Source organism: Phoca vitulina, unplaced genomic scaffold, assembly GCF_004348235.1.
Source record: "Phoca vitulina isolate PV1807 unplaced genomic scaffold, GSC_HSeal_1.0 scaffold71, whole genome shotgun sequence".
NCBI classification, from domain to species: Eukaryota; Metazoa; Chordata; class Mammalia; order Carnivora; family Phocidae; genus Phoca; species Phoca vitulina.
In genome coordinates, this window is record NW_022589774.1 from 8,553,433 (window position 1) to 8,571,031 (window position 17,599).

Here is a 17,599-nt window from a genome sequence, read left to right on the forward strand (position 1 = left end):
GAATACAGCAGCAAGCAAGACAGAGTCTCTGTTCTCATGGAGCTTTTATTTCAGTGAGAGAGATAGATAATTAACACACATAAATAATTTTAGGTGGTGATCACTGCTCTAAGGTAAATAGAACAGGGTAATAATGCAGAAGAATAAGAATTGGGTGCAGTACTTACAGGCAGCCTGGGAGGGATTCTTTGAAGAGGTGGAATTCAAGCAGAGATCTATATGTGGAGAAGGCGGTCATGTAAAATTACAAAGGAGGAGCATTCTCCAGCGAGGTGCAGTGTGGCTGGTGGGCAGGGAGCAAGGAGGAATAGAAGGAGACATGGCCAGGGAGATCCTGGAGGCCCAGGTGAAGCGTTTTAGCTTTTATTCTAATTGCAACCATGGAGGCTCTAAGGCAGAAGGATGGATACTACATGATCTACACTTTTTAAAAAATATATTTTATTTATTTATTTGAAAGAAAGAGAGCGTGAGCAGGGGGAGGGGCAGAGGGAGAGGGAGAAGCAGACTCCCCGCTGAGCAGGGAGCCCGACGCCTGTTCCTAGGACCCCGAGATCATGACCTGAGCTGAAGGCCGACACTTAACCGGCACCCCCCCCCCCGCCATGATAAATATTTTAAAAGTTCGCTCTGCTCTATGAAGAATGGATTGTAGGGGCCAAAGGTGGAGGCAGGGAGACAGGGTTGACTATAAGAATAAAGTAGGTGACGGATAATGGTCATTGAGACCATGGTAGCAATGGAGGAAATGAGAAGTAATCCCATTCAGTCTGTGCTTTGGAGGGAGAACCAATAGGACGAGGTGATGGACTAAATGTGTTGGAGGTGGGGATAAGAAAGAAAAAGAAATATTTCTCCCATGTTTTAAGGTTTGATGCCTAAGCAACTAGGTAGATGGTGGTGGTACTTACTGATAGTTTGGAGAACGGTGGAAATCCAAGGTTCATTTTGGCCACATTAAATTTGAGATGCTTAGAGGACATCCAAGTGAAGATGTTGAATAGGCCGTTGGTCACATGAGTCTGAAGCTTGGAAGAGAAGTCCAGGTTAGAAATAAAGATTTGGGGGGAGCCATTTGTATTTGGATGGCATTAAACTATTAGCACGGGTGAACTGGCACAGAGTTGGTGAGACAGAGTTGCTCAGGATGGAGGCCAGAGCACTCCTGTGCCTTGATGTCTGGCAGAGGAGAAACCCGCAGAGGAGATAGACGGGGAGCAATTAGGAGTAGGAAGAAAGAACAGGGAAGTGTCCTATCCTGGAGACCTAGAGAAGAAAACTCTTCAGGAAGGAGTGAGTGGACAGTGCAGCTAAATACTCTCAAAAGATCACATAAGCTGAGGACAGAAAAGGGACCATTGGGTTTGGCAAAACGAACGTTGTTAGTGACCTTCAGTTTCAGCGGCCCGGTGGGAACAGAATCCAGTTGGAGTGGATTAGGGAGAGAATGGCAGGTGAGAGAGGAGAGCAGCGAGTGTAGGCTTTAAGGATCTAGCCTGGACCTGTGGTTGCTGGTAGAACTAGCAAGGCGTGGGCCCCGTGTGGACCTGGAAGAAAGTGTTGGAGGAGGAGCTGAGAATCCCTTTTGTGGCTTCTGAGCCTCGGTGAGGTCTGCGTGGGCGGGCCTGGGGATTGATGGGGAGGCTTTGAGACCCCCGGGAGGTGCGAATCTATCCAGACACCAGACCCTGTCATCCACCACTTGAAACTGGTCAGGAGGAGCCTTTCTTTGCCAAGTGCTCATGGGAAGGGCTCTGAATGTCCTCTGTCTTGCCCTTTAGAGTCATTCCAGAGTTCTGTGTGGGGCCCTTCTTCCGCTGGACGGTCATCATCTTGCCCTCACCTTTCAAAACGGAAGGCCTGGCCTCTGAGCCCCTTCTCTGTGAGTGAGAAAAAACTGGCCCTCAAACTTTGTTAAAGATTGATGGAGAGAGGTAGAGCAACTCCTTTCTCTCTGGAATACTCTCTGGGCCTTGAGTCGTTCCTTCCCCACCTTCCCTGCACTCATGCGCTTGGGTTAAAAATACACACACACAGGTATGCAAACATGCCGATGGGGAGGGCTGGCTGTCACTTAGGAGTGGGTGGTTCTATTTACTGAGATGAGGAAGCCCGGGGAAGAGTGGGTTTGGAGACGTGAGTTGGGAAGATGCTTGGCCCAGAGTAGAAACTCACTATTTGTGGAATGGAAGAATGAATGAAATGCGGGTAGGCATAGAGCTGTAGGCAGTGAGCTGTGTGCGTGTCTGGGCACGGTGAGGTGGAAAAAGGTGCTACAACCATCCAAGATGAGCAGAGATCCAGCTCTGGTTGCTGGGTGGGTGCTGCTGACGGGAGCGATGTCAGGGTGGGGTGTGTTTCTCCGGAGTGCAGGCAAGACCGCTGATTCCTGGGCTACCGGACAGCCGAGGAGGTGTCTGTCCCTAGAGAAACCTGAAAAGAGCATTGTTACAAATCAGAAGGTCTGAGGGCTGGTTCTGTCACTCCTATGCTCAGTGTCCTTGGAGAGAGAACCACTTAGGATCCTAGAACCTCTGTTGCCCCATCTTTGAAATGGGAAGAATGCTGCTGCCCTTCCTGATCCACAGGGTTAATGTCAGGTGTATGTGAGGTCACACATGCATGAGTTGGAGAGATGTCGATGCCTCTCTGTGTGATTTTAGGAATGACGGTGTATTGCTGATGGGCTGTGAATTTGGATGTGTGTATGTGTGAGTGGAGAAGTGTAGTTTGAAGCGTGTATCTGATTTGTATGGGAATTAAAAGTTGGGTCTGTCTTTGCCTGGCGTGTGTGTGTGTGTATGTGTGTGTGTGTGTGTGTGTGTGTGTGCGTTCATGAGAAAGAGAATTCTTCCATGTACTTAAACTCTTACACATGTGCTTCTGGAGAGCTGATATTTGAGTATTTGAGAATTTGCAAGTAGATGGTAGCGTCTGCTTTCCCTAGTGGGTGTGCTCGCTGCCTGGCTAGAGTGTGTCCTTCTATTTCTATGTGTTACCCATGCTGCTTGGCAGCGGCACCCCACGTGGGCCTCATTGCATTGCAGCTGCCCCTGCTGAGGGGTGCACACATTCGGGGAGCTTACAGGCATCTCCACAGCGATGTCTGCCCCCACTCTGTGGATGCTTGTACACACTGTGCCTCTTCCAGATACCAAGTGAGGCTCCCACCAGCTGCCGCTCCTCCCCCAGCCCACCCATGTATCAGGCTTCTCTGCGGATGTGGGACATGCCAGTTGAGCAGTGCTACGAGGCCTAGCATGTTCTCCGTTGGTCAGGGAGGGAACGGTCGCTAAGCATCCCCCAGGTCTAGGCAGGGCCCAGTGGGCCAGACTACGTCTGTCAGCCCAGGACTAGGGGCAAGCCTGCTCCACAGTAGTCCCATGTGTGTTGTCCTTGACCTGAGCATTGACATTGCCCTGAGAGCTTCATTTTTAGGAGTCCCATTTGCCTTTGTGGGTGATGCCCACACCCTACCAGTCTGACCTTCTCTGGACCTTGTAAGCGAAAGGGCACAGCATGTGTGTGTCTGGAGAAAGATTTTTTTTTCCCCCTGCGCATGGCTGAGAAGGCTGGGACTGCGCTTTACCTGGCTGAACAGACGGAGCCTGGAAGGCCTCTGGCCAGGGTCACTGGGTCGCAGAGCCGCAGGGGCGCCGCACATGTCCTGAAGTACATGGACAGCAGCCTACGGTGGGGTGGCCCTGCCCCCGGCCGTGGGCTGCTCTGTGGTTCTGATGGTGTGCATGGCGGAGCAGTTTTCCCGCATGTGTTACGTGGCTGGAGTGATGAGCTTGGGGGCGGGGGGGTCACACCCATGTGAATGTCCTAGACGTGACTGGGGGGAATACAACTCTCATCCGAGTTTGTAGGGTTTCCAGAATAGATCCCCGAAGGGCACTTAGGGGCAGGCGTGAGTGCCGGGGGGGCATGATGACCGAGCACCCGAAGCTGTGTCCTCTATGAAATGAGACCTCCTTTGCGCCTGCATGTGTGCTTCCAGCACCGGATCCATGTGTCTGCACCTCGTAAGGAATCCAAGGTCACTCCCTGGGCAAGGTGAAGGTTGGGAGCCTCCAGAGGGCAGCGGGCATGTGGAGAGCGTGTGGGCACCTAGAGGACTCCGCGCCTCTCCCTGGACACTGGCTGGTGGCTGTGGGGCTTGTGGTTCTGAGAGGCCAGGGTGAACTGAACCTGTTCGTTTTTCTTTCCCAGAAGAGACAGAAGGAGAAGACACCACATGTCGATGTGGGAGCCACGCAGCAGCCACCTGTATGTGTGTACCGGTCTGCGTGTTTGTGAGCGGTCATGTGTGTGCGTGGGGACACCGTGTCTTCGTCCTCACCGCGGACACAGTGGCGCCGGGTGTGCATGTCAGTGTGTGCCGTGGTGTGTGCGTGTGTCCCGTGGACACTATCCTCTGCACCTCTCCACTTGTGCTCAGTTCAGTGTGTGTCTACGGTACGTGACCCCGTGTGTCGTGCACGCCTCTGTGCGGCCTGCGAGCGGGCACGCGTTGGTGTGGGCACTTCGTGTCGGCGTGTGGGCCTCGCCCGAGGGCCGGCGCGTGGGCCTCCGCGAGGGTGCGTGTGGGCACATATGCGTGAAAGCAGGGACTGCCCTCCCGCCCGCGGGAGCCCACTCCTGGGTGCGTCACGTTGCGTGGGCCTGCCGCCACGTGAGGGCTCGTCTCAGCCCCTGGGCTGGAGCGTTCGGCAGCGGTTTTGAGAAGCAGGGGCCGGCACTCTTGGCACACACAGTGCCGTGGTCTGCGTCAGCTGTCGTGGAAGAGAGCCACGGCACTCTCGTTTTTGGAGGGCGATGCCAACAAGGGTCTGCTAGTCACCGTCGCCAGGCTTCCTCTCGTCGGACCCGGCCGCTGTACTTCTCAGCCTGTGCCCCCCCCCCACCACCTGAGGGGCAGGGGGAGCTGGGGGAGCGGGGGGGAGCAAAGGTCTCTGACCTGGAATTAAGGGCCAGTGCTGAGCACAGGGTGGGTATAGGTGGATGTCCTGAGAGCGAAGGAGAACAGGGGAGTGCAGACCGGTGAGCCTTGGTACCGCAGTCCTGCAGGCCCCGGGGGCTCCGTCCCAGGCTGATACCCATCCCCCGCCCCCCTGCCCCCCCAACGACTGCAGAGCAGGGACGAGAGTGGGAAGCCCCACATGCTCGGAGGCGCTGGTCCCACCACCTACTCGTGTGTGGCCCACTCCGCTCCTTGCATCTTTCTGTGCTTCCTGTCTGCAGGTCCTGGGCTCTCCCATTTGCTGCCCACCCCCCATGTGTCCCGCCCCTTTGCCACGGCCGCTGAGGGCTGGTCTGCACCCCGGTGGCTCCCTCCCTGGCCTTCAGCTGTCAGGCTCTGACCGTGGTCCTCGCCCTTTCCCCTTTGGCAGGAGGGAGCGGAGGCGCCGGCACCACATGTCGGTGTGGGAGCAGCGCACCAGCCAGCTGAGAAGGCACATGCAGATGTCCAGCCAGGAGGCCCTCAATAAAGAGGAGGCCCCACCAATGAACCCCCTCAACCCCCTCAACCCGCTGAGTCCCCTCAACCCACTCAATGCCCACCCCAGCCTCTACCGGAGACCCAGGCCCATCGAGGGCCTGGGCCTGGAGAAGTGTGAGGAGGAGCGCATCAGCCGTGGGGGGTCCCTCAAGGGGGATGGAGGGGACCTGTCGAGCGCCCTGGACAACCAGAGGAGCCCCTTGTCCCTGGGCAAACGGGAGCCACCGTGGCTGGCCAGGCCCTGTCATGGCAACTGTGACCCGACCCAGCCGGAGGCTGGGGGAGGGGAGACCGTGGTGACCTTCGAGGACCGCACCAGACACAGGCAGAGCCAGCGGCGCAGCCGGCACCGTCGGGTCAGGACAGAAGGCAGGGAGCTCTCCTCCACCTCCCGGAGCAGGTCTGCCAGCCAGGAGCGGAGTCTGGATGAGGCGGTGCCCCCCAAGGGGGAGAAGGACTGCGAGCCCAGGGGCAGCCATGCGGCCAAGGAACCCACAATCCAGGAAGAAGAGCGAGGCCAAAACTTAAGGAGGTGAGTTAGTCACAGGCGTGCCCCAGAGACATCTAGCCGTGCGGGGGTAAAGGACTCTTCAGTACGATCCTATCTGACCCTCCGTTTTCCCTTTTACAAAATGGAGAAGATGCTAACGCACCCTTCATGAGATATGCGTGACTATGATAGGTGATGGACTCTGTCCCCTTGAAAACCGGGGTCTTTTCTTCTAGGGCATCTCCTGTTGGGAGCGGGTCCCGGGCCAATTGACGGGAACAAGGCCTGAACACTGGCTGGGGGTCTTAGCTGCCCCCCGCCTGGGTGGGTCGGGGTGGGAGGCAGCGGATGCCACGCTCTCCAGCAAGGATCCTTGGGCTTCCCTCACCTTTCCCTCTTGCCTGGCTCACCCGCCACTTGAGAACAGCTTCTTCCGATCTGAGCACCAGCCGTCTCCTCCTTTGTCCCTCCAGGACCAACAGTCTGATGGTGCCCAGAGGCTCTGGGCTGGCAGGAGCCCTCGACGAGGACAACATACCCCTGGTCCTGCCCCAGCCGGAGCTGGAAGTGGGGAAGGACATGGCGCTGACCGAGCAGGAGGCGGAGGGCAGCAGTGAGCGGGCCCTGCTGGGCGACGTGCAGTTGGACATGGGCAGGGCCATCAGCCAGAGTGAGCCTGACCTCTCCTGCGCCACCAACATAGACAAGGCCACCACCGCGAGCACCAGCGTCACTGTTGCCATCCCCGACGTGGGCCCCTTGGTGGACTCAACTGTGGTTCACAGTGAGAATGCAGTCCCTGTCCCCCTTCACCCTCACCACCCATCCCCCCCGGGGCTGGGGACCATTGTGGCTCTGGAGTCACCCAGTAAAGCTTCGTGAAAAACCCCACCAGCAGGACGAAGTCATTCTTCAGCAAGTAAATGATAGCAGTAGTTTTAGCTCAGTTTGCAGGAAAAATAAGTTAGAATGTTCTCCGTCTTAAGTTTTGCCCATAAAATTTCCTTCAGCCTTGGCCCCTGTGACCACCATAGAGACTTCAAGGAGATCACACGTGGTTTGGTACCCAGATGTATATTCAACTATTTGACTTATCGTGTGAATATTTGGTGGTGTTCTCCAGGACCTGCAAGGTGCCCTGTCACTTGGACAGGTTAGGGAACCTCTGATGGAGCAGGAGATGGCCCAGATCTGTTCAGTGTGGCTTGAACAAACCTCGGTTTCTCCCAAGGCTTCAGGTTGTCAACCCTAAAGTGAAAGCATTGAATTGGGTGATCTCTGAGGTCTTTCTCAGCACTAACATTTTATGAATCTGTTACTCTTATCTACTCTTTCCTCCGAGGAGATTTAACTCAGTTTTTATCCTAGATCCCTCAGGCAATGGATGTTAATCTCCAGACCTCAAAAGGAAGAGACAAAAATTACTGGGCCTACCCCTGCATCCCCACCCTTAACCCCACCCAGCCTCACTCCTATCCTTGTTTCAACCCCATCCCTTTTCCTCCCCTAACCCCATCCCTCTCCCAGCCCTAACCCTAAACTCCACCTCTATCTCTGCCCTAACCCCATCCCCGCCCTAAGCCCACCCCTATCCCTGTACTAACCCCACCCCATCCCTACTTCCCCCCCAACCCCATCCCCTACCTAACCCTCACCACACCCCCATTCCTGCATTAATCCCACCTGCTGCCCATGGCCACTGAATTGCGACCAGAGATTCCACCCTTGCTTTTTTTGCCTCTCTTTTCCTTATTTTTCTTTTCATAGAACAGTCTTCTCGTCTCCCTGTTTTTCTTTCTTCCACTGCTCCATCTCCATTCCATCACCTTCTCAGCACTCAAAATGCCCATACTATTTTAGAAAATGAAATCCCCCATGTCTAGTGCTCCTGGGGTTGACTTGGGCATGTCTCAGGATTTCAGACAACCTCTTTTGGTGTCTGTTTCATTTTATGCTCTAATAAGTGCTTTGGACCCTCTCTGATGAGAAATGTTAAGAAGTTTGACCTTTCTCTGTTCCTGTTCTGGGGCTGGTCGATGGCCTTGGTCATAGGTAAGAGCATATTATCAGAGGGCTTTTGGATGAGTTACCTCTTGGAAGGACCCAGAAGGGGCCAGAAGCTCAAAGGTTTGCTGCTTGCACAAGGCTCCAGGATAGAGTCATTAGCTGAGGGAGGGGCTGACTGCATCCCTTGCCCCGCTCAGAGAGCTTCGCCTCTCTGCCACTTACCCCACCCTGTGACTTGCATGTGGAAACTGAGGGTGGCCCAAGAGCTTCACTCAGTCTCTGGCTCCTTCATTCTCCCAGTCCTGGAATGCAGTCATGGTCCCATAGAGGTATGAATATTGCATTGCCATTTCAACATTAATCATGACTGGAACAAGCAGAGCCAGCAAGTCAGCCGCAAACAGAGTAACGGCTTCTTAAAATCTTCCACTGCAGTGGGAGATCATCGAAAGGCTACAGGATTTGGAGTTGGGAACTAGCTGTATGAACCTAGGATAGGTACTTGAATTCCCTGAACCTCAGTTTTCCCGTCTGTATAATGGGCAGAGTACATGCCGCTCAGGGTGTAGTGATGTGAAAATTCAAGAAGTGAACATAGGCAAAGAATCTAGATTTTAGATATGTCAGCTTTGTAAACTTTACAGCAGAAACAAGCCTTCTGTGACCCTGGGAAACGTGATTATTATTTATATGGCAAAAGTCATACCATGTAAAATTAGGGTGATGGCCAGGCGAGAACGAGAGCAAGGGCTTGACTCAGTGTAATAGTGAACACCCCCAGTGTTTGCAGGGTACCTGGCTAGACACATTCCTCTAACCCCTTCCCCTCCTCTTGATCCTACACCCATGGAAAACAAAGGGCACCATTCTCATAGGCGGCAAGATTTCTGATGATTTCAACACGTTCCTTTGGCAGTTAGCAACAAGACTGATGGAGAAGCCAGTCCCCTGAAGGAGGCAGAGATCAAAGAGGAGGAGGAGGAGGTGGAGAAGAAGCAGAAGAAGGAGAAGCGTGAGACGGGCAAAGCCATGGTGCCCCACAGCTCCATGTTCATCTTCAGCACCACCAACCCGTAAGGCGCCCTCCCGTCGCTCCCCCTTCAGTGCCAGGGTTAGAGCCAGAGCAGGGTGATGAGGAGAAGGAGAGATGAGGGACCACTTAGTGGACTGTGGCCAGACATCTGAAACATGCGGGGTGCTCACTGGTGGAAGTGGTTCATGGGATTGAACAGCCTCTGAGCTCTGTGCTGAGCCTACAAAGTAATTTAAGACAGGGAAGCATGAGAGATGTCATGAGAAAAGGACCCTGTAACTCTTATTCCTCTTATTTGGTCAGTAGGTTGTGTAGGGGTGGGGTGGGAGGAAGGAAATCTACTTGGGATGTGTCATCAAATACTCCAGTGGTGGACAGAACTGAGAATATGGAACCTAGAATAAATAGATCATCCACTGGAGTTTAAGAATATTGGTCCCACTGTCCCATATGTGAATTTTGAAATGGGCATGTTCCTCAAATCAGAGGTAGGGGCATAAGATGGAGGTGGCAGAGAAGATTCTGGAAGGTTAGACTGAGCTGCCTTTTGCCCTGGAAATGAGCAAGATGTACACATAGACCTGCTTCTGAGGCTAGGAAGACAAAAAGGTTTTCAGTGACCACATGGGCAGTATTTCAGGCAAGGCTCTGGGAAGGAAGGAACTTGGGCTAAGGTATGTCAGGTCACACAAGTCCAGAATACAGTCTATAGAACATAATTACTTTAATCAGAATACGTGGGGCTCATGAAAACCTGTTGCTGCTCTTGTTAGGAATCTTAGAATCAAGGTCTATTGTTAGGTTTCTTGGTTCTTCTGATTTCCTTGCTATGTCCCAGTTTCTGTATGGTGGGGGAGTAGACATTGAGATACGGTGGAGGGTACCATGTGGCCATGCGGAGTGCATGTCGTCTGATGCTGGCTGCTCCCTTGACTCAGATGTGCCTACAGATAATGTATCTTGGCTTGCGCACTGCAGCCTCTAACCAATCTGATTACCTTCTCCCACTGGAGCTTTAAATCACGGGTGGTGCCTGCGAAATTAAATTGCTCTCCCCACGGCTTCCTCTGGCCAGGGCCTGGCTGTCTGGAGGAGGCTGATGTGCACGAGGGTGGGGAGTAAGGGATGGGAGGGGAGGGAAGCCGACGCAGCTCTGTTGGCTCCTCCACCCCACAGGATCCGCAGGGCCTGCCACTACATCGTGAGCCTGCGCTACTTTGAGATGTGCATTCTCCTGGTGATCGCGGCCAGCAGCATCGCCCTGGCAGCCGAGGACCCCGTCCTGACCAACTCGGAGCGCAACAAAGTGGGTGCACGGGAGCGCTTTGCCCTGGGACCTGCCTGTCTCAGCCCCTCCCCATCCCAGTATTAAAGGTGAACTAAGGAAGGTTCCTGGGAAATGAGGAAGGCTTAAGAAATGGCCCATTCCTGTTCCTCAGGGCAAAGTATGGACCATTTCCAGATCAGCCCCTTCTCCCCAGTCCCCACCGTGTGCCCTGAGGCTTCAGCAGTGGGCCTTACATCCAGAGCCAGCCAGTCTTTGCAGCCGCCCAGGGGCTTCTGTAGTGTGTGTGGGGGGTCTGATGTCAGGTCATGAGGGATGTTTATGAATTTGGGGAGCTGAGGTTCTACCCCAGGGAGCTGAGACGTCTCCTGGAGGTCCCAAGGGTGTATGTTGGGAGGTATGACGGGGAGTGGGTGGGGAGGATTGCAACCGACAAGGATTCCAGGTCCTGAGGGAGAGATTTGTGGGGCAATTGGGACCCAAGAAGTTAAGTTCTGGCCAAGGGGCGGGAGGCGCCAAGGACTGACCACCGGGTCCTGCGGCTCTAGCAGAATGCATGGCTCCTCTCCTGCATGTGTCCAGCTAACACTTACAAGCCCACGCTTCTGTTCTGAGGTAGAAGTGAGCTGGGGTGCGGGGGCAGCACTGCATGTGTGTGGGTAGGCAGGAGTGTGTACGGCCTGGTGGCCACACATGGTCCTCTTGCCCTTCGCTGTACGTGTCTTACAGGTCCTGAGGTATTTTGACTATGTTTTCACTGGCGTGTTCACCTTTGAGATGGTCATAAAGGTAAAAGCCTCCAGAGAAAAGCTGGGCTCCAGGGTTTGGATGGGTCATGGGTCTGCTCTTCCCCAGTGCTGCCACCTACCAGCCAATGACAGACCGCAGGCCTCTGGTGACTCCTCTTCTGGCCTCAGAAGTCTGATGAAGTCTGTCATGACCAAACTTCATGGCACAGCATGGCTGTGTGGATCTGTTTAGACTGGGGCAGACCTGTGGGAGTGGTCCAGGGAGGAGCCAGTCCACTCTCAGGCAGGCAGGAGTGCAGACAGGCCTGGGCACTGTACTTGCCTCCCCAGTGTGCCCCCTGGTTTGAGCCAAGGCAAAGGGCCAAGGAGGGATGAGTCCTCCTGGACTCCATGTGGTCCCAGCTGCACTCGCTGCTTACCAGTCTGTTCCCCACCACCCTAACACCCCACATTTCTATCTTGTTCCTAGTCTCTCCCATCTGGGGTTTTCCCCATCTGTGCATATGTGGTGACGCCTGGTGTTCTGAGCCACTAAAGGAAGGAGGAATGTGAGAGCCAAGGAGTCTAGCTGAGCCCTAGTGGCTACGACATGGGGCCTCGGGCTTCACAGTTAGGTGGAGAGAGCCTGTGGGACCTGTCCTCTTGCTCCTCGGGTCCTTGTGTAGGGTTGATTGTGGAGACAGTGGTAGCAGGGGCGTTGCCCTGAGGAGCCCTGAGCTCCAGGTGCATTGCCGGCTCCTGTGGGCTCATCCACGGCTGTTCACATCCTTCTCCTTCAGATGATAGACCAGGGCTTGATCCTGCAGGACGGGTCCTACTTCCGAGACCTGTGGAACATCCTGGACTTCGTGGTGGTGGTTGGTGCGTTGGTGGCCTTTGCTTTGGCGTAAGTGTAACTTTCTTCTTGCTCAGTTTCCTTTTGTCCCTTCTTCCTGAGAATCGGACTGATATGAGGCCTTCTCCTAGGCCAGCGTGAGAGGCAGTCCACTCAGAGTGGTGCCAAAGAAAGCTGCCCTGGAAATCTGGTTCCCACTTGCCCTCTGTGGAACTCCGGCGAGCCTTATAGCTTCAGCTCCCTGCCCCAAATGGCAGCACTGGTGAAGGAGGAGCTGGGGGAGTCCCAAGGAAGAAGTCAGGGGCCCTGGAGTTCCTTTCTTGGAGATGAGCAAGCATAGGCAGGTGCTCACCCATGTGGGCAGTTCCTCCATGGGCTCAGGGAGGGACCCAGGGACAGCTCATGTACCCTTTCCTTCCTTGGATATGTCAAACAAAGAGTCAGCTTGGAAGAAGAATGCACAGTTGGGGATCACAGACTCTTGAGTATGAGGAGATTCTCTGCTCATGAGCAGGGGGAATCCAGAGCTATTTCACAGACATAAGAACCATGTTAATATGTTTAGCTCCAGAACATAAGACTTTCACAACTTCCTTGATAACGCACTGAGGAAAACATTCAGGTGACTAATCATGCTCATTACATTTGGAGAATTTTTTTTTTTCCCCAAACATTGATTCAGCTGTAGCAGGTTTTCAACTACATGCTGACATTTCCTGTGGCATCCCGTCAAGGAAGGGGCTCTCTTGGCCCTCCAGGGTCTAGCTAGGAAGCACACATGGTCAGGGCCTTTTCCCTAAGCTGGTGTGTAGAGTGCCCAGGAGATGAATGACAGCCTCTGGGCCCCATTGGCACCTTGTTGTACTGCCAGAGAGCTCCCGCCTTTTCCAGGTGGCCCAGAAGACTTCCCTCCAGCCTTTCCAAGTGCAAGACAGAGCCGGGTCTTTAAGCCAGTCTGGCTACACTGTGATGAGGCAGAAGGAAAGCATTTGGGAGCTGCTGTCAGTGATACCACTGCAAAAGGGAAGGGGCAGAGCACCTGCAGAGGTTGGGCCTTCCCAGGTCCAAGTGGTCAAAAGGGGCTAATCCATCCCCCTCTTCTCCCCAAACACCATCAGCTTCCATTTCTGTCCATCCTGGAGGAGAAAGAGGTGGGGTGACTTCGTGGTGGTCCACGGGGGATCCTCCAAAGGAGAGCCAGGTTGAATGTGGCTGGTAGCCCTGAGCTGGGCTGGCAGGACAATTTCAGTGTCCCCCATGTACACCAGTGTATTAACCGCCCCCGCCCACCATTGGAGTCACATGGAATCACCTGTGTCTCTCACAACTGGAAAGCCTCCTATTAGATGTGACTGAGCTATTTCTAAGGAAATTGCCCCAAAGCAGGGTATTTTCCCCCATCATCTGGACCTTGTATAAATTCTCACCCCAAGGTAAAAATCAAGGCAACTCTGGCTCTACCAAGGGGACTCCCAGCTCCTCTTCCTCCTTCTTAGAAAAAATCATTAAAGTCTGTCTTTTTCCTAAGGAGGCCTACTTACTTTGTTAGGGATAAATAGCACCCTTGAGTTTTTAAAACGTCAAGTTCCCTTCTCACTTTATCAATTCATTTGCATATATTATTCACCATATTGTTCTTCTTTCTTATTTTGATCTCAGTAAAGTAGTTTGTCTCTCTATGAAGAAACAAAACACAAGGAAGGAGAAGTATATGGGAAAGAATCCTCCCCATCTTTAGGAAGAACAGAGCTCCTTGGGGTGACAGGGCAGAGTGGGAGGAAGGTGTGGGCTATGGACTCAGGCAGGCCCTGCTTTGAATCCCAGCCCCTCTACTTACCTGCATCATGTCCTAAAGCAACAGAGCAAGATAGTAGCCCTCCTAACCTCAGTTTCTCATCCCTGGAATGCAGTCAAAATAATGCGTGTGGCGTGCTTAGCACATAGGGCGTGGCACAATGTGAATGATCATAAATTTTTTTAATTAAGTTCAATTAGCCAACAAATAGTAAATCATTAGTTTTGATATAATGTTCAATAATTCATTAGATGTTAATTCCCTTCCTTATCCTTCTAGTCTCTCATCATATCCTGAAGTCCAGATACTGGAGCCAAGTATGTGTTGATATGTAGTGTGTGCAAATGGTTGAAGATGAACACAGGCTGGTTTCCACGACTTGGTTGTCTTAGACCCACACATGCACGCACACACACGCACACACACACGCACGCACACACACACACACACACGCACACAGACACACACCCTGGTAACCAGGCAGGTGTATAGGTGCCTGTGGGGAGGAGGTCTGTTGTAGAGGAAGCCTCTGCATGCCTGCCCCATGTCCACAGTCCAGTTGTCTCTCCTCAGATCCAGAGTGATGACAATGGGCTGGAGGGTTGTCATCTATCTTGTTCTTTTTTTGTGCCCTTTGAAAACATGGCGGTGGTGGCTTTGGTGCTGGTGGCAGGGGAAGCCTTAACAGCCCCGGAACCGAAGCCTCTCTGTGGGTCCTCAGACCAGGTACAGTGCAGGGAACCCCAAGAATCCCCTGGTTCTGGGGTCCACACTTATGTGATGGATTGAGAGTTATGATCCATCACTTGCTTTTAGTGATGTCACTTCCTGAACTTTTTCTTAATTTCCCTGGAAATGTAAATGGTACTTGCTCACCCTTCTCCATCCACTCTCTTCTTTTACCATCCTTCCAAGCTGGCCATGCACATTTCCTCTCCCCTTTCTCCTGCTCGTGGAACAGGCTCACACCCCTCTCCTCTGGCCTTCGTCACATTGCTGAGGTCCAGGTAACGCTTTCTCTTACTCATGCGCCACACTTCCTAACTCTTTTCTCTCCCCTTCCTCATTAAGGGCACCAGAGAATTCAGCTCTCCCATCACTTTGGTAGGGTTGGCCGGGGTCCCACCTGCCAGCAGAGTGAGGGCCTGGCCCGGGGCACACCGCAGAAGGAAGCCAATGTCGCACTGCCAGGCCATGCTAGGAGGCTCAAGCCAACAGGAAGCCAAATGTGGGGTTTTCTGCAGGCTTTTCAAGGGCCTCCCTCCTTGCAGTTACAGCTTTCATCATTATAACCCATATATTTGCCCCTGGGGAATGTCTACCACTCAAATGACCTTAACCCTGCCCTGTCTCGCTCTCCTCCTCCTGAGGAGAGGCTCCTGCAGAGGCTTCTGCTCAGGCTGTTAGTCTGAGCAGAGCTGATGATTGCCGTGGTAACACCTTCACGTGATGCCTCAGAAGTCCGAGGCGACTTGGCATCCCTTTCACCGCGACCAGCCAGGATCTTCTCAGAACCCAACCCAAGTCCCAAGAGCACTACCCCTAACCAAGGGGAGGGAGTGGCCGGTAGCTGAATTCTCAAAGAAAGCTGCGTGGTCCCCTGAGCCCTTCTGCAGAGGTCTGCACCTGCCTTCATGTATGTTTTCTATAAGCATATATGTCATTTACGTAGTGGCTGAAGAGAACTCTCTCTTCTCTATAGCTGCGTACCTCAAGTGAAGGGATTCTTTATAATGTAAACCTGACAAATTCTGTTTGGGAACTTTTATTACTGACTTTTGAGGAGGAAGGGAAGGGGATTTCTTTTCTAAGCAGGGGGCATACTGGGAGATGAGAAAACCAATGAAAAGATACCCCAATCGCACCTTTCCTGTTCCTCCCGGCACACTTTTACATTATAAAGCATTTATAAGAACACTCAGGTCTCCTGTCTCAGCCAGCTACCCGTGTAGGGAGATGGGCAGAGTTTTGGCAGAAGTTGGGTATGTTTCTCCCTCATTCCGCTGCCCTCACAACACCCCACTTTCTGGGCCATATGGAGACACGGAGTGTTTGCCAACTATAAATGTCCTGACTGTGCCTTTTCCTCCTTGAGGTTTCAAGAAAAGTCTGGTGAGTGACTGGATCTATGAAACCTTTCTCTTTTATCTTTTTCTATCTGAAAAAGAGGGATTCTTCGGTTTGATCATTATTTTACACTGACGGGCCAGCAACTGCTTTTCCCAGTTTCCTCACACCCTGTTGCCATCGTGTCTGCCTCCCAGCCTCCTGGGCGGGACAACAAAGATGGTTCCAGCCTTGGCATTTCTGGGTTTCTGCACATCAGGCACATTCCCTCACTTTGGGGCCTCCTGTCGGAGTCAGCTGCCTTGTAGGGAAGTCATGTGACCCCATGGCAGGTTGAGTTCATGAGCCTTATGGGATCGTGCGCAGTGATGGTGATGCCATCTGGCCCTCAGGTTTTGCATCTGAAATGTCTCATGAAGGGATTTGGACAGGCAGCTGGGCAGGGACAGCATCTCAGGAGGAAAGGTAGGAGAGCACAGGGACGTATGTGTGTATGAGATCCTGCACTCCAACCCAAGCCCCTCATCCTCTTCATTCCCATTGTTCTACAACGTGTTACTTGACTAGCGCACATCAAGTCACCAGGTGAGCCATCCTGGATTGGATTCTAAGTAGTAAACTCACAGCTTATAATGACTTGTCCACACAAACGATTTCAAAGAAAAATAACCAGCAGTTCTCCTCCTACCTCCTCCTCCAACTGGGGCCTGTGCCTCAATCAGAGTCACACAGGCTCTCTGGCAGCTAAGGCCAAAGCTTTCCCTTGCTGTTTGCCATCTTAGCGGGGCATGAGGTAAGGTCAGGACTCCCTGGCACGCGGGGGATCTGGATCACAGCCGCACTTGGCCTTTAATTATTCAGTGCTTAGCCAGAAAGGAAAAACATGAGTCAATCTGCCTCTTGATGCCAGAAGGAACCAGAATTCCCACATTAGCTTTTATTACCTTCTTCTCATTGAAGTGTGTTGCTTTTCTGACACTTGACACTCTGCCCTGGTCTTTAAGATGGATAAGGTCTTTCAGAATGCATTTCAGAACCAGCCGCAGTGGCCGAGCTGGTTCTGAATTCATTCAGTGAAATACACGGATAGACACAATCTTAGATTTGGAAGGCCCCTGAGGAGCCACAGAATATGGTGCCCCGGTTCTGGTTTTGTATTTGTGAAAGTGTGAATGTGTGCTCTGAGAAAGGAGTGGCTTCCAGAACTGAAATGCTAGGATGTACTTAGCAGAGCACAGAACAATAGAACAGACATTTCGCCCTATACCTGGTTCCTTCTTATTCTTCACTGCCTGCCTGTGTCTGAGGCAGTCCCCCTCAAATCTTACGCTTTGCTGTGCGACTTCTTTCTTGACAACCACTATTCTTCTAAAACCGAAAGGGGCGTCTCCCAAAGGAAGTTGTGACTACACATTAATCTTGGAGGGGGAAAAAAAAGAGTGGACAAAGTCCTGCTTCATGCAAAGAAAACCCATTTACCACTGAACCAGACAGGTCATCCAGTTCCACTGTTCTGTGCAAGTGAATGAAGGATTAAAATTAAATTTAGCCTTCAGGTAGCCAATTATCTGTGGATTTAGGATGCTGGCTGAGCTGGAATTAGAAATTTCCAGCAGTGAGCAGATAGAAAGATGTTGTTTCTCAAGACTCCAGCTTTCAGAGTCACCTCAAGAGTGACTTTCCCTGACTTTGTGCCCAGGCAGGAACACTAAAGATGATTAATGGCCAGGGACTCTTGGGGTGCCTACTGCTGTATTGTACCCAAGCTGCCTTGAAAATGGGTTTTGGGATGAATTAGGAGGTACAGAGTGGGAGCCACATGGAGGGGGTGC

The 17,599-nt window shown here is 52.7% G+C and overlaps 1 protein-coding gene across 5 annotated transcripts in view; it reads left to right on the plus strand.

The window, feature by feature from the left end:
* Positions 1–17,599, plus strand: part of CACNA1E (calcium voltage-gated channel subunit alpha1 E) — a 493,636-nt gene that overhangs the window by 418,073 nt on the left and 57,964 nt on the right. For 3 of the 5 annotated variants that reach the window (XM_032393033.1, XM_032393036.1, XM_032393038.1), the window contains 7 exons: positions 4,216–4,272; positions 5,397–6,038; positions 6,470–6,780; positions 8,920–9,076; positions 10,213–10,342; positions 11,051–11,110; positions 11,850–11,956. In XM_032393033.1, the coding sequence (XP_032248924.1) occupies positions 4,216–4,272; positions 5,397–6,038; positions 6,470–6,780; positions 8,920–9,076; positions 10,213–10,342; positions 11,051–11,110; positions 11,850–11,956 (1,464 nt within the window). The remainder of the gene's footprint in view (positions 1–4,215; positions 4,273–5,396; positions 6,039–6,469; positions 6,781–8,919; positions 9,077–10,212; positions 10,343–11,050; positions 11,111–11,849; positions 11,957–17,599) is intronic. The other 2 variants (XM_032393035.1, XM_032393037.1) reach the window with 1 other exon arrangement.